Source organism: Cupressus sempervirens, chromosome 6 (assembly GCF_028749045.1).
Source record: "Cupressus sempervirens isolate cs-2001-9-10 chromosome 6, ASM2874904v1, whole genome shotgun sequence".
In the NCBI taxonomy this organism is placed as follows: domain Eukaryota; kingdom Viridiplantae; phylum Streptophyta; class Pinopsida; order Cupressales; family Cupressaceae; genus Cupressus; species Cupressus sempervirens.
The window spans coordinates 97,047,537-97,075,433 of record NC_143123.1 but is presented as its reverse complement, the minus strand read 5'-3'; the positions used below and the strand labels follow the sequence as shown (position 1 = coordinate 97,075,433).

Below are 27,897 nucleotides of genomic sequence, written 5' to 3'. Positions count from 1 at the left end.
ATGGATAGAAGCTACAGCAATATTGATTGAGTTCAGAATGCACGTCTATCCTGTTTCAACAACCCATTAAGAAGCCCAAAATATTCACCAGATGATAATCAGAGTTGATGATTCAAAACTCTAGTCCAATCATCCACGTGGCATTTAGGCTATCAAGGTGAAGTCAAATATCTGCAAGGGCAAAGCTCATGTGCAGAAACATGAGCATGCCATTTTTGAAGGAAATTTATACCCTGAAAGAGTCAAATTTGAAAGATTCAAGCAAGAAAGCAAGATAACAAGGGACAAGTGCGAGGGCAAAAAATGAAGACCATCTTAAGACAGAGAGACAGCCAAAGAACGAGATCAACCAAAAATATCCTCCACCTAGGGCCACAACTAGTTCGACTCTAGCACATTGTAAGCCTTATCCAGGCAGATTTTGCGATCAAATGCAAGTAATGCTGTTTTCCATCCAGCATGACACTTGTTGGTGAGTGTCAAGTTGCTAGATTTAGGAAGTAGTTTAGTTCATCATCTATTCCATCAATCTGCTAAGAAATTTTTATTTTTTCCAACAGAATTCAAGGACATTATATTACAAATTTTTAAAAATAAATTATATTTAATGAGTCAGCTCATTAAATCAAAAAAAAGTGTTACCACTTTATGTATTGTAAGTCCCTGAGAATATCAAGGTGCCGGTATGAACAAGACTTACATGCATCCTGTCTGCAGGCACCTTTCAGCGTATACAATTCCCAAGTTTGGCTTATCAAACTCTGTCAAAGATCTCAAAAGAAGTAATGACAGAAAACCTAATACTTGCACATGGCAAAATTTGATTGCTTCAATAATAAAGCTGTTGCTTCAGCAACATATGAACAATATCCTCAACAAGATTTCCTGTTTTCCCATACATTTACAACTGATAGAAGAATATTAATTTCTTAGAAATCACCTCAACCAGCTCCTTACAATCGCTGAAACTCAGTTGTGTAAGTAACATCAATATTAAATGTTGTAGTCCATAATTCGATGTGGTTGTAATAAACAACTGCATGCTGCCATTAGAACATCAACAAACAATATGCAGATGAAACATGTCATGCAGATAATTTTTGCTAGCATGCCTCAATGTTTACAACTTTACATGGCTATCTGAAATCAGCACCAACAGCTTCTTGAACAGATTTGAACCCATCCCTTTCTAGGCATGCTGCCAACTCACTCTGTCCAAAATAGCAATAAAGATGTCAGACTCCATCCATTCGAAGAATGCTTATAACAATAAGATTATTTAACTCTTAACCACTCTGGAAAAAAATGTTTGAGGGTAATTTTCAATAAGCAAGAAATGGAGTTGAATAATAAGACTAGTCCTATTTCTAAAAATGTCAAAGATATTCCAGATGACAGATATAAAACTTAACACTTCGATTTAAGATTGCCTTCACAAATGTAATTTTAGCTCAAAACTGAAAATCTTCAATTTAGGTTGATGTCACAGAAGAACTGGAAAATGCATGAGTGGATACCTAAACTCTAAGTGTAATTTGACTGAACCAGAACAAAAGTATAATATATCAGAGTTGTGCATTGCCTGAATGGATAGAAGGATTGATGATGCCTCTACAACCTAAAATATCTAGATTTTAAAATGGACATATAAGAGGCTACAAGCACTTATGTATGACATTAACCACTAAATTTTATCTTTCATAGAAATCCATGATTTGGATTAAAATTATATTCGTGCAATTAAAGTCATCATAAGCTCACAATCTTAAAAAACATTTACACCTCACCTTGAAAGCGTAATGCCTTATATATATTTTATAGAGAGCCTCGATATTTGATCTAATGGACTCCTAGCTAGTGTCCTAGAAAAAATATTCTAACATAGCAAGCTTGAGAATTAGAAATAAAATATATTTAGCTTGATTTTTGAGTCATTTTTATTCATTACAAAGTATTTCTATTTGGAGTAAATTTGAGAAACATATAGACTGAGACTACTGGTGGTCTTGGAAGAAGTAGTATTATCCAGTTGTCACAGGGCAACAAGATGGTTTGTAACACTGGCCTGAGCATCTACTGGACACATCCCCAGCAGTTTATAATTATCTTACTAATTGAAACATTCTGTAAAATATATATCTACCAAATACAATTACTAAATTGTAACTGCAGCAGGAAATATTAAGGGCAACAAAATAAAAGTTTGCAGGGGTGAAGGTGGAAGGGAGGATTATTGATCCTGGTGGGCAGTTTTTGACAGGGGTTGCTGCTGCATTTTGAGCATGGGGAAACTGACCTCTGACTATTGCAGATCCTGAATTGTGGGGCATCAAGGAGGAGAAACTGAAAGGTGGAGTTTTACAAGATACTGATAACAATTTAGTGTTAAAAGCTCTCAAAGACCTGAGAACCTGCAGACACTCCCTTCATGTGGCCTGCTTCTATCACCTTTATCCTCCTCTTCAATTCTGAGGGAAGCAGACTCTGTGACAGTCGTGGTCATAATCACTCTCTCGTTTTGAAAGTCCCCTCGCTCTTAAATAGCAATCCTGCAGTCCTATGTTGAAGCTGTGCATAAGAAAGCAAAAGAGTTACCAGCATGTGAGCGAATATTGCTGTTGGGTTGACTTTTGGTGGCTCAAAATGTAATCCTGTGCTGCCAGAACAGAGATATTTGCATGAAAGAGACGGTGGAGATACTCAGTGCTCACAAACACAAGGGTATTGTTTTGTCAAAAAACAGATAAGGCACTTTCAGCAGATGGAACACCATGCTGCTGTGTCTCACTGATTGGCTGAGTCTGAATCTTATCAGAACACAGGACAAGAGAATTGGTACGAATGTGAGTGCTGTTGAATTCTGGAGGATTGCTGGGTTAGGGCACCTACCTTTGGATTTTGCAGTCATCATGGCAACAGGAGGTTTACCCACCAATAGGGATAGTAGATTTTCCAGGTATGAAGGTCAATCCATATGACAACCCATGATTACCTGCAAAGAACATTTCTGTCATCAAGGGTAGATTCATTATGTTCTACGGCTTGTGATAGCCTGTCTTGAACACTTTCTGGTAATCAGAATTTGTATTTTGTGGATTATGAAAATAGATTTTTGTAGTATTTCCCTACATTTCTTCAAGGCAGTTTGTCAAACAATTCATGTGCCGTATGCATGCTTCTACATGTATATTTTTCTACCTCGGTTGTAGTAACTACCACACCTGATGAAACTCATCTATGTGAGTCATGCCATTATGGCTGAGTTAACATTTTACACAGCATATTGATATATACAGGTTTAACCTATTACTGATAGGCTAAAAGTTGGATTTAAACTACCCTTGCACTTGAATACTGTCATTCTGAGGCATCGTAGCATAAGAGTTGCTTCAATTGTTTTCCATAGGATGATATCATAATACACATAGAGCTCTGAAGGATCTAATTTTTATGCAATATTTATAATGGTTACATCTGTGTAATATTAAGAGGGAGCTGGTTGCTTGGTGGGAAACATAATATTGCTTTCAAGTTTTGATAAAGTTTCTATCAGAGATCATCTCGTCTACCTCAAGGCCATGGGTTAACAACATTTGTAGAGTTGATGAAAACATTATAACAAAATATTTATTGTGCTATAGGGGTGAACTACTGACATTTTCTAAGGTGGTATCAAGGTGGATATGATGCATATAATTTGTCCTTGGGGCAATGGCTGTCTCTGGAGTCCTAAATTGTTAATTAACTATAGTTCAACCTTTTATAAAATGATGACAGTACAATGTGATTATGGTATGTAGAACCATTGAACCATGCTGTCATATTACATCACCTATTCCAACATGGTTTGGTGGTCATATCTATAGAGGTGTTGTTACCATATGGATAGCTGTACACAACTGCAAACTGGGCAGACTCTGATATACAGCAGTCATCAAATAAATAAGTATGGTTGTACTACGGATAATAACTGTTCGCTTGGTTTATGCATCTAATTGGTGGTACCCATGTCTGGTGAAGAACTATTATTATTGTAGAGGATGAACATAATTATGCCTCTATTTATCATGTTACCACTTAAGTATAGGACTTATTTGCATAATTGTTGATTCCAATACGGGACTTTTGGTGAGGATAAGTGAGATCATTAAATGGCTATCGTAATTGTGCTTGGCAATGATGTTAGGGATCGTTGGGAGGAATGAACTATGAATACAGTCAAGATTTCAATTATGATGGTTAAAGAATTTTAGTGTGATACCATGGACAATATATTTGACTATTTTAAGACCATTCAGTTGGATAGGGATATGCTAGATTATTGAATCACAGCTAAATGACTGAAAAGATTCCTGTTGGGGTAGTATTTCAGTAAACCTATCCTTGTCCATTATGTCTTGACTAAGAGGGAACTGTAGTATATATCAATAACTATTAGTTAAGGTGTTGATTATATGAAGTGTTAAGAATGCAAGCTGCATAATTTTGCTGTATGACAGATTCAATCGCCAAAGATAATAGTGATTTAGTCCCCATCAAATGCTCTACAAGGCTATGATGCGATACAAACATTTATTGCCTTTGATGTAGTGAATATTCAAATCATATGCTATCCTATATTTACCTGAGATATGACAAGGACATAAGTAAATGTCAGTACCTTGAGCATAAATATGTATGCTACTTGGTAGATAATGCCAACTTACAAATTGTAATATTCTATGGAATTATCTTTTGTAAATGACTTTGATTTATGATTGATGGTGCTATGAGTGAGGAGTGAATGGATTGTATTGTTTTGATGAAAGGGAAAACGCATAAGAAAATTTTGAGGGCAACTGATTTAAATTAGGAGATGTGGATTTGGACATGGATTCGGACATTAGAATAGTAACTGATTTGTTACTGAAGGAGCCCTAAAAACTTATGTGTACATTGACTCAGCAGCAATATCTGATTTCCAGGATCGCTACCTTAACCTTGAGGATCTCTAAATGGTTATGGACATTTCTGTTGGGGTGTACATAACTGATGAATATAAAGGTTTGTTAAAACTTATTAGGCAGGATAATTCTGATCAAATGAACACGAGAATTTGGATGTGTCCTTAATATTATTATATTGTTGATCATTACTCTATGTTAGAAAATAGACAAAGGTAATTGATACTTGATACTTCACTGAGTTTGGGGAACCTTTCCAGATTTTGAGAAAATCTAATTAAGAGACTGTTTTTTGAGAACTACATGTGACTTTGATTTTGTTTGGAAGCTGATTTTATGAAGGATACTCATGCGACCCATTCTGTATAGGGTTTTTTAAAGAATAGCTCAATGTTTGTAGTTGCTCCTAAACCTTATCAATCATCCCTCTTCTGTAAGCATCAAGCTTATCTAATCTTAAGGTATGTTGTGCTTGGATTTCCAAAATCTGCTCCAATTTTGGATAAAGTTTTAGACATTGGCACTATAGTCTATCTCTGATGTGAGTGTCCAAAAATGTAGGGTTTGTAACAACCCACAATCTATTCAAAGATGGCTTAAACTCATGGTTGCCAGAAGATTGGTACTGGTACCAATATGTCTAAATTTGAAAAATAGGAGATGAAGGTACTTGGAGACACCATTGTTTTAATATAATTTAATAATTTATAAATTACATTAACACCAGATGTATAAACTACATTAAAACTAAAAACTATCTAGACATTGAACTTTCAAAACAGGAGCACTGGTAATGTTTAATGTTAACTTAAATCATACAAATGTCAAAGAGTTCATACTACATAATTCATATTAAATATTGAAATTTAGAAATGTTGATTCATTTTTTCTTGTCCTATGGAAACTTATCAAAATTTAAGTTTTTTAATGAAAAGTTCAGGAAAAGTTGAAGAGACATATCCAACAAGTTTCTCGTTATGGAAAAATGCAACCCAGGGTGTTAAAGACGTGTCATCATGTTACCTAGCTTAAAACTGCAGTCTTACTAGGCATTTCCATAAAGAACCTTGATAGCCACAATAGCAGAGCTCTGCCTTCCTTTCTTGAGTTACTTTGCTCTGGAATTCTAAGCAAGTGATTAAAGTTGGTCTTGCTGTATGAGTTTTTAAGTCTTTATGTATATCTGACCAGATAGAAGCCAGTTCATGTGGGTTCAATGTGTTATTTTGGTAAGCGCAGAAATTGCAGGGTCCTAAGAACTCCAAAAAAAGACACATTAGCAGAAAACATAATTTGTGGTGTGGGGGTGGGGATGGAATTAAAATCCTAGGCTGGTTTTCTTCTTTTGAAATATGCCAAAACAAATCTCCAAAAAAATCACTGTCAATGCCAAAGTTCTGACCGTAGAAAAAAATTGCTGCTCTCACCCCACCATTGGACATACAATTTTGAACCCCAAAAAAGAAATTCTCCTCTGATTTACAGTAAAACCCTAGGTAAGTTTCTTGGTCAGATTGCAAATATATGATGAAAAATAAATTTCCATTTTTCACTGCAGAGAAATTCACTCAGAAACCCTAACCGCTCTGATGCCATGAAATTGTTAAGCACTTAATGAACGGAGAAAAGAGAATAAATATTCCATTAACAATTAACTCTTTAATAGAGTTTACAAATGTTAATAATAGCCTGAACAGAAAAGCAAAGTTGTCTAAATAATTACATCTAAATAAAGACCTAAATTAGAAATCTAAATTAGGAAGCCCAAATGACCATTAACTAGAACTAGATACATATAAAAAAATATTAAAAACATGAAAATATTCTATTATGCAAATCCTTTGTATGTTGCCCCAAGGTGGCAAGTCAAATCAGGAGCAGTGAGCTTCATTGGCCATGATCATAAAACTATTGTTGTAATATCGTTATTCATATAGTGTGAATTGGATCTCACCGTAGTTTTCCCCTCCTTGGGTTTTGCATGTAAAAATTTGGTGTCCATGTTTATAATATGCATTGCTTTATCTTTCTTTGTTTCTAATCTGTTCAAGGCTAATTAACGTGGAATTCTGATTGAAAAAGTATTGAAGTATATGTACACGACTAATTCACCCCCCAGTCTTGGAGTGTGTTCAACAATTGGTATCAGCACAAAGTTCCTCTAGGAGAAGCTTACCTGCTTGAGGATGGTCTGGGATGGTGCAAGGAGGTTACAAGGTACCTAAGTTTGATTACACAAACTATAACTTTTGGAAGATGTGGATGGAATCATATTTGAACTCTCTAACATATAGAATATGGGACTCTATTGTGAAAGGATACACTGTTGTTTATAGTCTTAACTCTTAAGAGAGGTGGAGGATTTACATCAAATGAGTTTGAAAGATTTTGTGAAGAACATGGTATTAGGAGATATCTATCTGCTCCTAGGAGTCGGCAACAAAAGACAATTGCTAAAAGAAAGAATAAAACTATTCAGGGGATGACTAGGACAATGTTGAAAGAAGCTAAACTGCCTGATATATATTGAGAAGGAGTTGTGCATATTACTGTTTATATTCTTAACATGGTATAAGTGAGGGTTAATCATTCTAAGACGCCTTATGAGCTATGGTATGGAAGACCTGCAACTGTAAAATATTCAGAATTGTACAAAGAAAATACTACATCAAGAGAATGAAGATCTTGGAAAACCTGAATCAAGATTTGATGAAATTTTTCTTGAATATTCTACAAGAAGCAAAGCACGCATATGTTAGAACAAGAGACCCAAAATGATTGTGGAAAGTACAAGTGTCAAAGTGAATGAAGAATGGAATTAAGTTTCCTCAAAGCCTAAGGTTTGTAATATACGAGATGCCCACTACATTATAGAAAAGAAGGAAGATATTTACAAGGAAGAATCAAATGCAAGCAGAAAGGAATTAGGAAAAGCACCTAAGACACCAACAAAGTATGTTCAGAAAAGCCATTTAGAAGACAGATCACTGAAGATCAGGATCCAGAAATTCAGCCTGGAGAGGATTTATCAAGGCAAGTGATTAGGCAAATATGTCTTTTATCTAAGGTGGTACCAAACACCTTTGCAGAAGCTACCAAAGATGTTGGATGGCTCAAAACTATGGAAGAAGAACTCAATCAGATCGAAGAGAATCCAGCCTGAAAATTAGTGCTTGGCTCAGTAGACAAGAATATTATGGGAACAAAATTAGTGCTTCGGAAAATGGAGAAGTAACAAGAAACAAAGCTAGATTCATTTGTGTAATATATTTTTGGATTCAATTGTGTATGTTTATTTAGCATCAACACTTCAGATCACATTCTGTGATCCATCATCATAATTTTATTCTTGTATTCTCTCCTCTTGATGATGGATCATGGAGTGTGATCCAAAATGTTGATGCTTAAAAAACTTACAAAATCGAATCCAGAAATCTATTACACATTTCAAATGGATTGTGGAAATCTGATAATGTTGCTACGTTGATTTGTAAAGGCTAATCACAAGTTGAAAGTATAGATTTTGAGAAAACCATTGCTCCGGTAGCTAGGACGGAAGCTATTAGGACGTTTCTTGCATTTGATGCTTATATAGAATGGATGTCAAGTCACCCTTTTTGAATGAAGATCTAAAGAGAAGTTTACATTGAGCAAATGGATCGTTTTCAACTAACTTGCTGGTTCGGATTTGGGTTCCAGATTTGGGTTTGGAATTCATTCAATTTTTTGGGGGGTTGGGTTTGTTAATTCTGGACTAGAAACAAAAAAGCAAACATCTCCATGTATCCTGGGAAAAACCCTCTGCAATGAGGGAAACAACCCAGGCCCAAAAATGAATCCTTTGTTAATTTGAAAATTTCCTTACAAAAGTCAGAGCTACAGCTCCATAAATTCATGAACAAAACACTCCTTTGTAACACCTCTGATCAAGACCTGAAAAGTCAAAGATGCAGAATACATAAGAGAATACAGTATGAAAACTTCCTGGTGATTGAACACAACAGTGATAAGAGAACTGCTTGCTAAGAGCATATATTCAACAGATATATGAACCCGTGTATAAAGGGGGAAGAAATATTATTGTGCCGTTTTTTTACAAAAAGGCTCACAAAAGAACAGATAATGACAACCATCAATCCATAGCCGTGAGATAATACAAAAGGAGAAAGTAACTGCTACCAATCTCGTCATAACCAGAAGAAAAAATGGTAACGAGATGCAAGCATTGATGGGAGAGTAAAGGCACACGTTGATAACCGTTTCTATCGAATTTCCTTTATGCAATGACTCCCTTTACAATATGAAACGAAAGGAGAAGGTAATAGTTGCCGGCAGCTATGCGGGACCCAGGATAAAATATTATATAAAATATGAGACACCTGTAACTCCGAAAATGTGTTAAAACAAATTTTCATTTATAAATCGTAATTTCCAGAATTTCAGATAAAGCTAAAATATTTAACACTCCCTCTTAGCTGATATGAAATTTAGAAACTAGATGAGTATGCATTCTCATGCTTAACACAATAAAATAAAATAAAATAAAAAATATTCATAACTAATAATCATGGAATTGTTCAACATGAAAAATTTGTAAGACTCACAATTAAGCCTTTACTCACGGACTCTCTCAACATGATATTCACTATTGCATAGTGAAAGAGTTGTCATAGCTGATCTTACAATATTTATTAGTTCACACATCAAAAATGGTAATAGATAAATTTTACAAAACTAGACTTTGTTTCATTTAAGTCTCAAGATTTACCATACCTACCTTATCTCTAAAATAATGAAATTCACCTTAGAAAGAGGCTTGGTGAGAATATCAGCAGTCTGATCATCAGTGTTGATATACTTCAGCTCCACAACCTTTCGAAGTACCATGTCTCTTAAATAATGATACTTGATTTCTATATGCTTTGACTTGTCATGTATGATTGGATTTGTATAAATCTTTATGCAGCTTTGGTTATCACAGAAAATTGTAGTAGATTCAAAGGATTTTCCAAATAATCCACTTAGAAGTTTTCGAAGCCAAACAACTTCTCGCGCTGTTGAGCAGGCTGCCAGATATTCAGCTTCAATAGTACTTTGAGCTACACATTTTTGCTTCGTACTACACCAAGCAATCATGGTTGAACCAAGGCTGAAACAAAAACCTGAGGTACTTTTTCTATCCACAATACAACCAGCCCAATCAGAATCTGCGAAACCATGAAGTTGTAAATCATTAGAACAAGAGAAGCTCAATCCATATTGTAATGTCCCTTTGACATATCTCAAAATGTGTTTAGCTGCAATGAAATGATATTTTCTTGGCTCACTCATAAACTGACTCAAAGTATTAACAGCAGAGCAAATATAAGGCCTTGTATTGACGAGATACATGAGAGAACCAATAAATTGCCTATAAGGGGTACAATTAATTAATTCTGAGTCAGCTGAAACTACTTGAAGTTTCTTCAAATTAGATTCCATAGGAGTCACATTTGGCTTGCAATCAAGCATACCAAATCTCTTAAGGATGTCTAGAGCATATTTATCTTGACTGATAATGATCTCATGTCATGTCCCCTTCTCAATTTTAGTTTTGGGTGACAGAATTAATCTATCTCCACATCCGGATAAATTAATATTGACTTCAAGCAGGATGCTATCCAGTCACAAAAAAAAAAGGGAATTTAAATTAATATATTTTAGGACTTTATTAAATGTGCAGAGTTAAGTCACTTTAATGTTTTAAAGTTATTTACTTTATAAATGGCTTTAAGTGACTACAGGACGAAAAGGACTTTTAATCCCACATTCTTCGCACGTGGTACTTTTCCCTCATTCCGAGGTTATAAATGCAGGAGTTTGCATTGGAATTGACACACAAGAAGATTGACATTAAATACTTTGTTAAAACTGTTGGTTGCTTGAATGTGATTGGACTAGGACTTAGAGGATGAAAACCCTCTAGTTTGGAAATTTCAAAGAGTTGGACGATACCCCAAGCTCTTTCAGATCTGTAGATGGGTGAAATTGGGCTTCAATCAACAAAATAAGTGAGTTGTAGTATTATGAACGATATAGTTAAGGAGTAGAATCCATTCGCAGGTATAAGGAAAAGGAAAAAAAGAAAAGGCAGAATACATAGTCGGCTCCAAAGGCTGCTAGATTCTCCAGTACAGGAAATTAGCGGGTCGATTTCAGACAGGTATTATACTTCCCAGGCATTGCAGTTACAACACACAGTAGGCATTCGCGTGAAGAAAGTTGGAGTTTAGGGCGTCGAGCAAAAAGGTAGTGCTTCCGTTTGGGGTTGAACATTTTTTCTGCACTTTGTATTTTTTTTTCCGTAGCAAGGAGGTCATTCTTATTGTGGGTTTGAGAAGAGGCTCCCGCGAGCAAAACCAAGGCACGATTGCATAATACATGTGTTCGTCAACAACGACAGTAGTATCCTTGGGTTTGCCGGACTGGGGTTTCTATTTACGCATCTGTTGTATAAGAGAGTCGAGTTGGTTTTGGATCGACTCTGCTTAAAGTTATTTTAACGCCAGTATCTGAAGTCAAACACGCAGCTCTTTGGATGAGTTGCCACAGTTGAAAACGTGAAAGAGACCATTGTGGGTGGGTCATGATTCTGTAGAAGATAGGAAGGTGAATAACAGAGTTTTTACGTCATCAATGGCATTTTGATTCGGTCAGCTCCATACAGCAAAATTACTACTCGCAGCCCAAATGATGAGAGGTCTGTAATGCCCTATTCCTTATGTCTATTCAATGCATTGTTTATAAACGGGATTAATATTTCTCTATTCATTTCTATTCATCAAAAATATATTTGGATCCACAATCATATTGCATAGCTTGAGAAGTACTATTGTAATCTTGTGGAAAATCTTGGAAGGCTCTGATATTAAATTTAATAGTGCAGAACTGAAACTTCACTAGTTGCTCATTCTATGGATTGTACCTTCTAACTATCTTCATATTGAGATTGTATTGCATTGATGATAATCATCTCATATCAGCGCCAATTTTAACAGTAACAAAATTTTAAACTCCTATCCTTCCATGGGAAGAGCAATGGATAAAGATTGGACAACTGTTTGACAAAATGCTTACCTCTGTTATCTCATAACTGGAATGGAATTTTAAATACATTAAAAGTAGTAAACATCGGGAATTGCTACAGGAATTGGTGAACTGTTTGATTGTATTTCATCACAAAATTTTACACAGCATTTGCCAGATTTCAGGGTCGGAACATCTCGGAACTCATCTGAATTGCTGTAGGTAATAGCTCAGAATATTACATCTCATTAGATCATTGCCAAATTTCTAGACCAAGGAGGTAGTGCATTAAACCCAGATCTTTAATCTCAAATTCAGAAGTTAAATCATTTTTGCATTTGACAATCATTTCATCATCTCCTGTAATAAAGAGATCTCGACATAAAGAACAAGGATCAACATAAGAGCTTTATACCTTTTGAGATAAATGTTTGGATCAGCTTCATTTTTTGTGAAACACAAACTCAAGAGATAGTCATCAATGTGCTCATACCAGGCTCGAGGTGTTTTCTTAAGGCCATACAATGCCTTATTTAATTTGCATACATGAGATTCTTTGTTACGAATAGTGAAACCATCAGGCTGCTCTACATAAACCTCTTGATTAATAACACCATTATTTAGTTTGCATACATGAGATTCTTTGTTACGAATAGTGAAACCATCAGGCTGCTCTACATAAACCTCTTCATTAATAACACCATTGAGAAAGGTTGTTTTGACATCCATATGATGAAGCTTCCACTTTTTACTTCCAGCAATAGCAATAATGGTTCTAATGGAGGTGTACCTTGCTATGGGAGCAAAAATTTCATCATAATCTATACCTTCTTTTTGACTAAAACCTCTGGCTACAAATCTAGATTCGAATTTGCCCACACTCCCATCAACAGCATGATTTGTCTTGAATAACCACCTAGAGGAGATGACAGATTTATCTTTAGGACGAGGAACAATCTCCCCATACTTTATTTTTTAGAATAGACTCATATTCTTCTAGCATGGCATCCTTCCAAACCAGCTGACTTATTGCTGATTCAAAACAAGAAGGTTCAGCGTCAATGAGATTACATATTAAAGCAGAATAATTATCAAATGTTTGAGGTCTTTTACTTTCCCGAAAAGTTCCCTTAGGAGCTGAAAATTTTTCAGCTTCTTGCATAATGCTTCTTTCCCACAAAGGTCTCTTCTTCTCATTCATGTGAACACTAGGACCAGTTTTAGATATGTCTTGAATCTTAGGAGAAGGGGGAGAAACCTCCCTCTCAGAGGTGGTGGAAGAAGGAGCAGCAAGAGGTGGATTTTGAGTAATCAAAGGAACATCCAAATCAACATCAAGAGAGGAAACAATAGATTTGCAACAATCAAAATTTTCTTCAAAAGAAACATCTCTACTTAGCGCAATTGATTTTTGCCCCATAATGTATATTCTATAAGCTTTTGAAGATTTGCTATAACCAACAAAGATTCCCTTCTTACTTTAAGGATCTAATTTAGATCTTTTATCTTTGGGAATATGAACATAAACTGAAGAACCAAAAGCTTTCAAATGACTTACGTCAAGTTTTGAGCCGGAGAATCCTTCTTCCGAAGTCATATTATTAAGAACATGATGCGGACTTCTATTTTGAACATAGACTGTTGTCCTACAGACCTTTGCCCGAAGAAAAATCTACAAATTTTGATCATGAATCATAGCTTTAGCAGCCTCAACGATAGTCCTATTTTTTCTTTCAGCAACCCCATTCTGCTGAGGATTGTAAGGGACACAAAACTCCCTCTTGATTCCTACTTCAACACAAAAGGATTGAAAAGAGCCTAAAATAAATTCACCTCCATTATCTAAGTGTCTTAATTTTCTTTTCTAAAAGATTTTCGGCTAAGGCTTTAAATTCCTTAAATTTGGATAGGACTTCAGCAGACTATTTGGATTTAAGGAAGTAAATCCATGTCTTGCGAGAACAATCATCAATAAAGGTGACATAGTACCAAAAACCACTTAAGGAAGCTGATGACATTGGTCCACATAGATCTGAATGAATCAGCTCTAACACATGCTTAGTCCTACTTTCACTTGAATGAAAAGGACTTTTTGAAAATTTTCCCAAGGAGCATCCTTTGCAAACACCATCATGAGAGGGGCTGAGAAGAGGAAGACCTACAACAAACTTCCCTAAAGATGAAAGTGATTTAAAGTTGAGAGTACCAAATCTCTTATGTCATAACAAATTATTATTAGAAACAACATGATTGCTGAGGGCTTATAGAGACTTCCATGACGTTCTCCAATAATATGAGCAGAATTGAAATCAGAATCTTTCTTCCACGCAACCACACTTCCATTAGAAAAAACAATATTGAAACCTTTATCTTCTAAGGCTGAAATGGAAATTAAATTCCTCTTGACACCAGGAACAAATAAAACATCACTAAGAGGAAGAGGAATACTAGATTTTAATTTTAAGGTGTTGCCTACCCCTTTAATAGAGTAAGATGCATCATCACCAGTGATCACTTGAAGAAGAGAATCTGATTCAATCAGATTCGAAATATGTTTGCTTGAACCCAGAGATGTGACGAGAAGTACCACTATCTATCAACCAAGTATTGCGATCAGCTTGTGACTAGACAAAGCTGATATAAGTACAAGACCTTCTGAAAGATCACAAGAATCCTTTAAAGGAGAAGAGTCTTTTGAATTAGACACAGCCACATTGTGAAGATTTAGTTTCACAATGCAATGCTCAACAAAATGACCGAGTTTTTCACACCTAAAGCATTTAATCTTGGAGAAGTCTTTTTTTCTTTTAAGATCACAAGATGAGGAAAGATTTTTATCTTCAAACCTTTTGAAAAACTTCTTTCTTCCTCTTTTCCTTTAAGTGTGAGAAGTAAGTACTTGATCTTCCACGTTGTGAGGTTTATGAGAACTCCCTCTAGCCTCCAGCCAAAATTCCTCTTGAATACAATCAGTCCTCAACTTTTCAAAGGTTGGAAAAATCACTTCTGCTGTTGATGCCTTGGATGAATGATTCCCAAGAATAAGGAAGACCATTCACAGCAAGCATAACCAATTCTTTGTTGTTGACAATCTCTCCAATGGTATTTAACTGATCATTTAACTTAGAAATCTTCAAGAAGAAAGAGACAATGGAGTCACTTGTACACATCTTAATGTGAAGAAGCTGCATATGAAGTGCCAGAGTTCTGCTAGTATTATTTATCTCATACACATTATGCAAGGACTCAAACATCTCCTTGGCAGATTTTAGCTTGGAGATGGTAGGCACTAAATGATCCTTCATGGAGTCAATGATTATCCTCTTGGCTAGAATTTTATTCTTCTTCCAAGATGCTTTTTTGGTAGGATCAGAAGGTTCTTGAACTTCAGATTCAACGAATGAAAGGAGATCGTTTTCTTCAAGTACTAATAAGATTCTGGATTTCCAAGAAATGAAATTGGATGCTCCTTCCAGTCGATCTTCAACCTTCAAACTAGGCACCATGATGGAAATAAAAAGCAAGATAAAAACCTAGTCCAGCCTTAAGTATAATAAACCAAGCTCTGATACCATGTTAATTCTAGACTAGAAACAAAAAGGCAAACATCTCCATGTATCCTGGGAAAAACCCTCTGCAATGAGGGAAACAACCCAGCCCCAAAAATGAATCCTTTATTAATTTGAAAATTTCCTTACAAAAGTTAGAGCTACAGCTCCATAAATTCATGAAGAAAACACTCCTTTGTAACACCTCTGGTCAAGACTTGGAAAGTTGAAGATGTAGAATACATAAGAGAATACAGTATCAAAACTTCCTGGTGATTGAACACAACAGTGATAAGAGAACCGCTTGCTGAGAACATATATTCAACAGATATATGAACCCGTGTATAAAGGGGGAAGAAATAATATTGTGCCATTCTTTTACAAGAAGGCTCACAAAAGAACAGATAATGACAACGATCAATCCATAGCCGTGAGATAATACAAAAGGAGAAAGTAACCGGTACCAATCCTGTCATAACCAAAAAAAAGAATGGTAACGAGATACAAGCATTGATGGGAGAGTAAAGGCACACGTTGATAACCATTTCTATTGAATTTCCTTTATGCAATGACTCCCTATACAATATGAAACAGAACGAGAAGGTAATAGTTGCTGGCAGCTGTGCAGGACCCAGGATAAAATATGAGAACCTGTAACTCCAAAAATGCATCAAAACAAATTTTCATTTATAAATCATAATTTCCAGAATTTCAGATAAAGCTAAAATATTTAACAGGGTTCAAATTTGTTTTGGGTTCATCTGTACAAGAATATATATATACACACACAAGCATGCACACATATAATATATATGCATATGAATATGCATATATATATATATATATATATATATATATATATATACACACACACACACACACACAAATATGCAGCAGCAAATAAATTCATACACCACTATGCTAATTTTAAAGCAACATAGCAAAATACACCACCATATCAATGTTTCAGCTCGAAAACAATAATGTCAAGATTAATAATCAGCCATCACGATCAAATATCATCAAAAGTCATCAAGTGAATCATCATCATTCAGCTGTTGCAAATTAGAATCACAATAAGTAATGCTATAGGTTTGTTTAAGGCCAATGTTGTGATTGTGCCATATTGTAAGCTTCACACATTAGTTCTCATACTTGATGATACAAAGACAACAGCTTTGGATCAGACTAGATGAAGCAAGCACGGTTTGGATCCAAATTTAACCACAATAAAGATCTCTCTAAATTTTGTTCAATCCATAGTTTTCTATTCATGTTAGCCTATATGCACAACATACATTCCATAATAGATGTGTGACACTTTCATACATCCTGATTCTTCTCAAGTACCATTTAATTCAAATTAAATATGATTAGTAATTTGAGTCCAACCATATGCTTGAGTCTACTTTTGGCATTACAAATTTTAAAAAGTAAATAAAAAGGTGTTCTCTAACCAAATTCTCTGAAATTTTGTCCGGCTTTCCATGTTTGAATACAAAGTCACTCAAAAGTCATCTAAAACCTGCCAGGATCCCTTGAGAGAAATCCCAACAAAATTCAATCTCTGTGGCAGACTTTTGACAGAATCTGACAAGGACCAGATGTTGTCAGGAAAATGGGTAGCTAGACAATTGGTCTACCTGAGGGAGTTACACAAATGCAACGGTTCACCTTGCACCCCCTCGGACACTATATCTATGCATTCTTCCTTATGATGAGGACATGGTTGTACAGAATACATGTGTATGGTAACCAATCAATGAATATAATACTATTGTGTTCTCTTTACATTCTATGTCAAATACTTTACTTCCTGTATGCAACTAATCTTTGTTACCCCATGAGGGTAAACACTTGGCGTCGTTGCCTATTTTGAATCTAGGAAGAGTGCTGCAAACAATGGCATACAAAGAATAGAATAAATTTGAATACCTATCTTGGAGATGGTGAGAATGAACGACAACGGAGTGACCGAGCTGTATGAAGGGGAGCATGAACTAACAACAAATTTTCACATTTTGTTCCCGGCAAATGTTGAAAATTTTGTACAAAGAGAAGCCGTAAGTGAGCAGGTTCCCGAGGACACCGTTTGGGATGTGCTGAACATGAATCCCGCTGCAAACTAATTGTTGCATCAGTTCCCTTGACTATTGGTACAAACATTCTTGTCGCAGGTGAGGCAAAGCGAGGAAGCGGAGAGAGAGCAGCACAAGCAACAAACTCTCAGGAACTTTCTGGAACATAACCGTCAAGAATCGGAGGATTGCAATGAAACCCGACAGAGGTCTAACCCATGAGCCCTAGGTCGTGGGAATGTAAATGGAGTGTGAGTGAAAAGAGCATTGAAACTTTGTAAGGTCGCATAGACGACCCATGAAGATGTACGGAGACTATATATAAATAAAAGTGTTCTTGTTATTTATAATGTGTTTTTAAGAATTGATGCCAAATCAATTGAACAAGAATAGAAATAGAAGAGAACAAAATAATGATGATGGCCATGTTGCCCATCAAGCTTTGATCCTCGGACAAGTCGAGTGAAGGCAAAGGCTCAAGCAACTCGTTGGTGGGTACCATAATGGGTGACCACAGTGCCATAGGAGGTGCATTGAACGAAGAGCACGGTTTGCCTAACCATCTGTGACAAAGATGTACGGAGGATTTACTAGAGGAGACACAACAAAGGTTGAATCTGATTAAGCAAATGGGGGAAGAATTTCTAAATTGGCGTACACCACGGGTAAGAATCCAAACAAAAAATAAGGACCCAGCACGGCTCAAGGTGTCGAACAAGCACAAGCGTAGGGTGACCACTTTGTCCCTCACACACCATGTGAACGAGTACAGTTTGATAATTGAACAACCCTCTTTTTAGAACCTATTGCACAGCACTGTAATGCGCCAACGCAATCAGCAGCACCACCGATAGTGCAATCGGTGGCACAATCAGCAATCATGGCTGGGAACAAACAAAAATTGCCCAAGTTTACGGGCAAAGCAAAACAAGATCTGGTACAGCACTACTGTACTAGTGAAACAATTTAGACCGCTAATGGCGTCACTGATCAAGACGAGTGGATCAAATAGTTTCCTGCCACATTAAGGTAAGGGGACGATGTAGATAAAACTGGTTTGATAACATGGGCAGCACTGAAAAAAGAGTTCCAAACGGAATTCAAACTACTAAGAGATGACAATGAGATCCTTGCCGAGATCTACAACACAAAACAAGAGAAGAAATAAGTCTGTCAGAGCTACGGGCGACAAATAAAGGAATTACTGGGGAAAATGGAATCTACCCAACCTGATCAACTAAAGAAGAGGTGATTTGTTGAAGGACTAAAAACTTCCTTCTAGAAGAAGATGAAGATCATACCACTGACATCGTACGATAATGTATATAACCATGCAATGGACCTAGAAAGCGAATGTAAGACTTCCAAGAAAATTAAGTCCTCAAACGATGAGTCCTCGAAGGAAAGTAATGAGGAATCAAGTAAGAAAGTACATGCCTTACAAAAAGACCTCCAAAGGATGATGAAGGAACTTGAGGGAACGAAAGGAGGATCAAACAAAACTAAGGACAATGAGGTGTGTTGTACGGACTACAAGGAAGCCAGACACACGAAAGGGCCTTGTCTAAAGAAATCCTTTTGTGACATAGGACCAACCTTCCACATCTAGAGTAGGTAGTCAACAAAATAATAAAAATATTGCATCATCTGGCAGCTATTGAAATAACCGACAGGGAGGTAGAGGAAATAACAATAACAACAAGCATAACAACAACAAGCACCCTCAAGTCCAGTATGATGCAAACGAAAGGCCAATGATACAGTGTAGAAATTGCAACCAGTGGGGACACTTTTCCGGGGTTTACTAGGAGGAAAATGCACAGAAATTGTGTAAATGGTGCGGACTAGGGGACCACGAGGAGGTCAATTGCCCTAAGCCTAGTTGCAACCATATTGATGTGGAAACAAGAGACATAGAGGAAGACATCTTGGCAATTACATGAGCCCAAGCAAAGAAGGCCACGTATCCTAACCCTCATATGGAGATACAAAGGGTGCTCGAGGTGAAGGCAGAGATTGAGAAGGAAGTACAGGCCCAAAGGGACCTAGAGGATTCCTTTGGTTCTTCTACTTGAGCCACAACAAAACAAAATATCCTAAGGAAGATGATGCAATTGGAGATACCAGTGAAAGTCCAAGACCTATTGGAAACAATGCCACATTTAAAGGCAGCCTTGTTCAACAACCCAACTATCCGAACAAGTACATTGGGGCGGACGGAGGTCCCTGGCGGTTCCACAACGGATCCAATGATACTTATCGTCAATAGTAGACAAAACCCGGCAGTAGTGGAGATGGGCATCTTGGGCACCATATTGACGAACACAATTGTTGACGGTGGGTTAGGGGTAAATGTCCTATCCAAAGAGACTTGCAAGACTTTGGGCAAGCCGACACTCTGGCCGCCAATCTTTAACTTATTGGGGGCTGACCAACATGCCATCAAACCCCTCGGAATGTTAATGGTGCAGCAAGTAACAATCGGGGACACAACCCTTAACATTGGACTTCGTTGTAATCCCTCTCAAGTGGAAGGGATATGATGCCATCCTCAGGAGAGGGTGGTTGGTGATGACTAAGGCAAAACATAACAGGAAGAAAAATATCTTTTCATTCGAGAGGGGGGGGAAGAAAGCTTGTGATGGATCTCAAAATGCGATTAGTTGGAGAGGAAATGTCATCTTCCTTAGATTCAAAATTTGACAACGAAGGAGACAAAGGGAAAAGGAGTATGGAGCCCAATGACGAAGGAGTATTAAAGTTGGGGGATGATACATATTCTATGGATGGCCTATTCCATTGGCAAATGAGTGATTACGAACTATTCCCTCTGTCATGTAATGTGCTCGAGATTGAGGAAGATCCGAACGAGTTCCCTTGGGAATTCAATGAATACGAGTAAGGTGAGGCACGAGTTGAGAGTCATGCCCATAAGTTCTACAAGGATGAACTGATACGATACAAAGAGGCGAAGCTAAAGGAGATAAATCTTAGGGACAAGGAGAACCTGAAAATCATCCTAATGGGGGATGACTAGAATCCGATATTAAAGATGGCGGCATTCAAAAAAATTAGGGAGTACTTCACTTGGACTTACATGGATTTGAAGGGTGTACCTCCAGAGTTATGCGTACACCAAATTCCTCCTGTTCCCGAAGCCCAACCTGTGTGGAAAAGGCCATACAAGATGAACAAGAATTATGTTGCAAGGGTAGAAGCCAAAATTGAATGGATGTTGGAGGTGGCTATTATCTTTCAGGTGGAGACTAATGAGCGGGTGTCACCGATTTTGATCTCCTTAATAAAGTGAACCAGATTCACATTTGTGTGGATTTTTTATGTCTTAATGCAATAACTATTAAGGACCTGTTCCCCATTTCGTTCACTAACAATTTCCTAGAGGAAGTAGCAGGCCATGAGATTTATTTGTTTATGGACGGATTTTTTAGATATAACCAAATATCCATTACGGAGGAAGACAAATTGAAAACGAACTTCATAGTGGAGGATGGTGTATATGAATACAATAGGATGCCCTTTGGCCTCTATAATGCGCCAGCTACCTTTCAGCACATCATTCTACACATCTTCGACAAGATGTCCATGGGAAACTTTTAAGCATTCTTGGACAACTAGTCCATATTTAGTGGGGAGGATAAGCATATCGCTGCTTTAGGAGAATGCATGGAACGTTATCAAGGAGCTTGTTTGGCACTTAAACCGAAGAAGTGTCAGTTTATTGTACCACAAGGGAAGTTGCTTAGGCACATAGTATGCTAGGCAGCACTAAAAACAGATCCCAGTAAAGTGCGGGTGATAGTAGAGATGGATGTGACTGGCATCAACTCTTTCCTCGGCCACATCGGATACTATTGCTGATTCATCAAAAACTTCGCACAAATTTCATTTTTGTTGGATAGGCTCACAAGGAAGGCGGAGCCATATGTTTGGGAGAAGGAACAAGGGGAGGCCTTCAAGGAATTGAAATCAAGGTTGTTGGGTACTCCTATTCTAGCATTCCCTCATTGGGAAAGAATTTAATGTGCACATGTACACCTCAAATTATGCCATCGGGACCACCTTGGCTTGGGAAGAAGCGCACGGACTGGATCACCCAATATATTTCGCAAGTAGGTTGTTGTCAACTGTTGAGAAGAATTAGAACACCACAGAATGGGAGGCCCTTGGAATGGTTTATTTTGTCCAAAAATTCAGGCATTACTTATTGGCAACACCATTCACTTTTTATGTGGACCATCAAGCCCTCATGTACCTAGTCAATAAACCCATTATTTAGGGAAGAGTGAGTTGATGTCTTCTCTTACTCCAAGAGTTCACATTCAAAATCATCGTACAACCAAGACATAGTCATGTGATAGCCGACTAACTATCATGTATTAAGTCTAGCGAGCCACCTGTTGGAGTAAATGACGACTTCCCAAACGCACATCTGTTTCATATTGTCATTATCCCAAAGCAATATACAAGTATAGGGGAGCATCTATCCACAACCCAGTTTCCCTAGGACATGCCTCCAAGGGAATGAAGTTGGTCCTCAAAAGTAGGAATTTTCAACTAATAAATGGACTACTATATAAAATGGGTCTAGACCAAGTACTTAGGCGATGCATGATGGAAGTGGACGTGCCAAGTGTGCTTAGGGAAGCCCACAAAGGACTAGTAGGACATAGAGGTCTTGATACGACAACAAGGAAAGTTCTATTACCAAGCTTATGGTGGCCAACTTTGTACAATGATGCGAGAGAATGGGTCATCGAATACAATACTTGCCAACGAGCAAGAAAACCTCTTAAGCAGGACTTTATGCCACTCAATCCTTCCCATGCCCAAGAGCTATTTGAAAGATGGAGGTTGGATTTGTCGAACCTCTGTAGGCTAGTCGTGCCCAACAATGTAGGTATATCGTAGTGGCCACTGAGTACTTAACAAAATGGGTTGAAGCATGCGCACTACCAGATAACTCACCACTAAGCACCGCAAAATTCATTTACGAACAAATGACAAGAAGGTATGGCATCCCCATTCAGTTGACGAGCAATAAAGGTGGTCATTTTGTCAATCATATCGTTAAACTCCTAATGACAAAATTCAAAATCTTCCATACGCTGTCGAGTCTATACTATCATCCAGCGAATGGCCAGGAGGCAACTAATAAAATTTTGGTGGGAGTTATTTATAAGTCTTGTGGAGTTGCAGGTGAAGAGTGGGAAGAGAAATTGCCTTCGGTGTTGTGGGCCAGCTGCACCTCCTATAAGGTGACCACAATGCAGACGCCTTTCTAGCTCATGTACTTACAAGAAGCAGTGGTATCTGCAAAATTCATGGTTCCTAGCCTACAGAGCTATTGGTAACAAATTTGGCGACATGGAGAGTCTATGGGAGAGACTTTGTGCCCTAAACAAGTTGGATGAGAAAAGGGCAATGGCACAGTGGGCAACGGATGTAGCGCAACAAGGGAGGAAACTTTGGCACAACAAACACCTCCAATAGATGAAGTTTACACTGAGTCAGTTGGTAACTTGGTATTGAATTTTAATGGGGGTGAAATTAAGCCTGGCAAATTTAAAATGAAATGGCTAGAACGCTATAAAGTTCGAGAAGTTGCGGCTAATGGGGCCGTAAAGTTATGGACACTCAATGGGAGAGATATCCCTGACGTAGATAATGGCTCAAAGTTGAAAGTCTACCATCAAAGGAAAGGAAGCCAGGATCGCTCAAAAATGCATGGGTAATTTAGTTTTATGATATATATTCAAATATATATATAATTAAAAAAAATGGAAAACATGAAACTAAAAAGTCCGCGAGCATGTGGCCCGCGGGAATAAGCTTCTGCAGACATATGTTCCCACGGACATCAAAGGAAAGCCACTGCAGAAAAGATATTTGCTACGGAAAAAACAACCCAACAGATCAAATGATGTACGCGAACGACAATTACTCTTCCAAGGACAACACCAAGCCAAATCGCGGTCACCACCTTTGTCGAAAATCAAAACCCCATAGAAAAATAAAGCCCGCGAGCCTTTCCACGGACAAGGACGTTGACCACGTGAGGAAAAACATGTTCCACAAAAGAGATTAAAACCCACAGAACACACATCCTACCATGGCAACGACGAAGGAAAAGACATAGTTTCCGTAGACAAAACCTAGAGATCCTTACAAAATACAAGTGCAAGGAGAACATTGGCATTTGGCGCAAGAAAATATCACATTCTCTAGCGAACAAGAACACCAAGAGACATAAGGTTGGTTCCTTGTGGCAAGTTGTGAAACTGCAAACCTAATAACGCGGTGGGCATGAGTCCAAATTTGGCCGAGAGGAAGCATAGAAAAGTCGCTGAGGGTAGCTCTCGTAGAGACAATGTTTGCACCCTACAGAAAAAAGCTCCGCAAACAAGTATCAGGTGCCCACAGAAAGGAACTAGGGCCACGGAATACAACAGTAAGACCATGCATGATAAAGAAAAGTTGCGGAAAAGACAAAGGTCCGATGGCAGAAAAGACAAAGGTTCGATGGAAGGACAATAACTTCCTTTGGAAAGAGAACACAGAAATGAAAACTAAAGAGTTTTGCGCGGCCATGACACAAAGTCATAATTAAAAGAACACCGACCTTCACGAAGAAGGGAAGAGTATAGACCCAAAGGCATCCAAGCAATGAAAGAGAGAAGGCATTGCATCCACATGTGTCCAGGAACTTTGGCATAAACAATCCAGCCCTCACTATTTTCCCCATAAAGACATAACAAGAAACGACTAAGTATGCATTCAATAGGCAAGAGGAGGTGCTAGAAAGATCAACTAGAAGCTGACAATTTGAGCATGGACAAGAACGTGACAATTTTATCTTCAGGAGTTCGAGTTGCAAGCCGAATGCAAGAGGCAACCTCCAACAGCGAGAAGAAAGCAACCTCCTCAAAAAGAAGACATTATGCATCTCATAGTACAATTTGAGGTACTTAATGAGCTTGAATGTCGGCGATGGTGGCAAGAGACACCTAATACAGACATGGTGAAGAAGATATTGCAACGAGCACATGTGCTTTTGGCAATTCAGATGTCAATGTTCTTTATTCATCTTTTTGAAAATATTCTTAGAGTGATGATTGAAGCATACGACAACCATACCAAGAGCAACTCATTTCAATATAGGAAGCATCCTATCACTATCTCTTTCAAAGCCACAGATTTCATGAGGGTTTTTGGTAGCCTAGGATGAGGACACAAAGTAGAAATTAAAAAACATAAGCTCTCACAAGAACATAAAGCGCATTATCAAACCGGTTGCTCGAGAACTCACCCCCACCCAGTTTATCGGATGCAAGTTTATCAAAGAAGGGTCGTGGTACTGTATCCTCAATGTACTGAAGAGTCGACTGACGAGAGCAAGTCAGGCTTTAGACATTGCTCTGCCGCAAATAGTTTTTATGAATGGTATCATGAATGAATTTATTTATGACTGGGCATCCCTATTGGAGGGTAGAACATACAAGTTTATGGCATTGCAACATCGTACTTTCTATATGCCACACCACATCATCAGGTTGTTCTTGGAAGCTGCACTTCACCAGATTTTTGCCGACGTGTTGGAGGTACCGCCAAGGGCAATGTTGGCACCAAGGGTGCCTCCGATATTTTACTAAACATTTGGATACCAACGGAATGATGATTGGTCAAAAGAGGGTGAGACAAGAGTTAGATACCCATGGCGACACAGACAGCAAATGGGAGGATACCAAGAAGAGTAGTGAGAGTACTTCACAAGGGGACAACACTCTGGTGGAGGAGGAGGACGATGAAACGGAGGCAGTGTCAGTGCCTTGACCATTTTTCATAGCTCCGATGTTACCTGCTTCAGCACACTTAGTGCCTACCACTACTTCGCTTTCCATTTTACCATTTGGCTAGACGAGAGCACCAATGGATATGACGCCACCATCAGTGACGACTACAAGGGTTTCCTTAGTTCTCGAGATTGAAGTAGTGGTGACGACACAAATAGTTCCTACAAAGATAGGAGAGATAGAGATGGGGATGAAAATTACAAAAGTGACATCCTTGGTGGAAGTCCTTGAGAAGAAGTCACTTGTTACCTCAGGAAGGTGTTACGAAAGGAGCAAACATATATGCATCCGGAGGGTGAGGCTATGGACATTCCAGAGATAGAAGGGAGTACATCACTGGAATCCTAGGCCAGGTTGGAGGTGATTCGTATGGAGGTCGTGGCAACAATTGATTCCACTAAACCGGTGCGTATGGCACAGCCAGAGGCAGTGGACGTCCGGGTGATGCACCGTGCCAGCATGTTTTTATGGCAATAGTTCCGACTTAACCCTGTAGAAGTGCGGCCTTCTATTCAGTCCCCAAGAAAGGAAGATCTCTTAGCTAAGACGCCAGCGATTGCAACACCACAGGATGTGGGGATTCCATAGTCCGAAGATGCGACAGGTGATGAAGAGGTTGCACCAAATGTGGACATAGAGGTGATAGGAGGAATGGAGGTAGATATTGAGCAAGCAGAGAAAGACAAGCTAGGCTACAGTTTGAATACTGAGTGAATGATGACATACATTAAGACTCTAGAGGATGTGTTGGAGAAGGGTCAGGTAATTGGTCTGAATGCAATGACCGGAATGATGTAGTTACAGCTTGTCCTAGCCTAGAAGCGGACGAGATGCTCCAAACACTTCTGATTTTGTTTCGAGGCACAAGGGTGGCCGGCAATTAAGACATCGAAAATGATGACAAACTGGGCCACGAAACTAGAGTTGGGACCAGGAAGCAGCACAATGAGAGGCTTGCCTGCTAGATAGTAGAGATGTATAAAGGTGCCTACTATGCTCAGCAATGCACCAAGGCCGATAGAGTGGCGGCTAAGAGGTCCAGGGAGGTAGAGGCAAAGTCTTGAGAGGAGTTAGCCATCAGTTTGGTAAGCAATAGGCAGATTGGGCAGAAAAACGAGCAATGCTCTTACAAGATAAGGAAAGGGCGGAAAAGGAGTTAGAGGAGGCCAATGCCAAAGCCGAAGTGATGGTGAGTAGGCGGCCTACGCATAGAAGGAAGCACAAGCTATGGAGGCGACACTTTTGCTGAAGGAAGTTGTCGATATCAATTGGAGGGCACTAAAAAATTCACGCATTCGCACCCAAGTCTATGAGCTGCGGAGGATACTAGACACTTCACGGACGCACCCTCCTCCCTCTTAGTCTATGTTTTCTTTTTGGTGTGCTTTGTAGTCTCCAATTCTGTAAGTCGTTAGGAGACAACCTTTTCTTTTGGGGAGATGATGTTGACGGAAAAATGGGTAGTTCGACAGTTGGTCTTCTCGAGAGATTTACACAAATGTGACGGTTCGCCTTGCACCCCCTCGAACACTATATGTATGTATTCTTCCTTTTGATTGGGACATGGTTGTATGGAATACATTTGTGTATGGTAACCAATCAATGAGTATAATGCTATTGTGTTCTCTTGACATTTTGTGTTAAATACTTTACTTCATGTAAGCAACTAATCTTTGCTACCCCATGAGGGTAAACATTTGGCGTCATTGCCTATTCTGAATCTGGGAAGAGTGCCGCAAACAATGGCATACAAAGAATGGAATAAATAGGAATACCTATCTTGGAATGACATTTTCCATTTTTCTAATTAATACATGCTTATCTTGCTATTTTGATGCATGATTTAACTTTATGTTACACACGTGTTTATATAGATAACATGAAAAGTGCATTTTTTCTTTAAAAAAGATGAAAATTCTCATTTTCTTACTTTTGGTTTTTTCCAAATTCCGAATTTGAATTTGCATTTTGAAGTAACTTGCTTGTTGACATGTTTGAGTCTAACACGAAAGGTACATGTTTCTTTTGTGCTTGTTTTCGTTGTTTGTTTGTTTGCTTTCTTGTTTTTCCTCATTTGGAAGAAATTACAAGTTCTTTCCCAAAAACATGATCATGTTTCGCTTGACTCCACCTTTCACTATTTCATGCAAGTGCAACATTTTATTCCAAATCTGCTATTACATACCAAAGCACATTGCATTCATTCCTTTCATATGCAATTACTTTCCAAGAGCAATTACATGTAATCTCACCCTCCATCCACATTTACATGCAATCTCATCCTTCATTCCCATTTACATGCATTTCCATCTTCTGAACCTAAATGCATGTTCATTTTACATGTAATTCACTTTACGTGTAATGAGATCTTGAGAGCCCATTTTTGTCTAAA

The 27,897-nt window shown here is 38.1% G+C and overlaps 1 protein-coding gene across 2 annotated transcripts in view; it reads right to left on the bottom strand.

Moving 5' to 3' along the window:
- Positions 1-584: 584 nt before the first annotated feature.
- The window catches only part of LOC149551400 (pyrimidine d), a 152,056-nt gene continuing 124,743 nt past the window's right edge, over positions 585-27,897 (bottom strand). For both annotated transcript variants that reach the window (XM_089786916.1, XM_089786915.1), the window contains exon 11: positions 585-1,211. In XM_089786916.1, the coding sequence (XP_089643042.1) occupies positions 1,137-1,211 (75 nt within the window). In that variant the 3' untranslated portion in view covers positions 585-1,136. The remainder of the gene's footprint in view (positions 1,212-27,897) is intronic.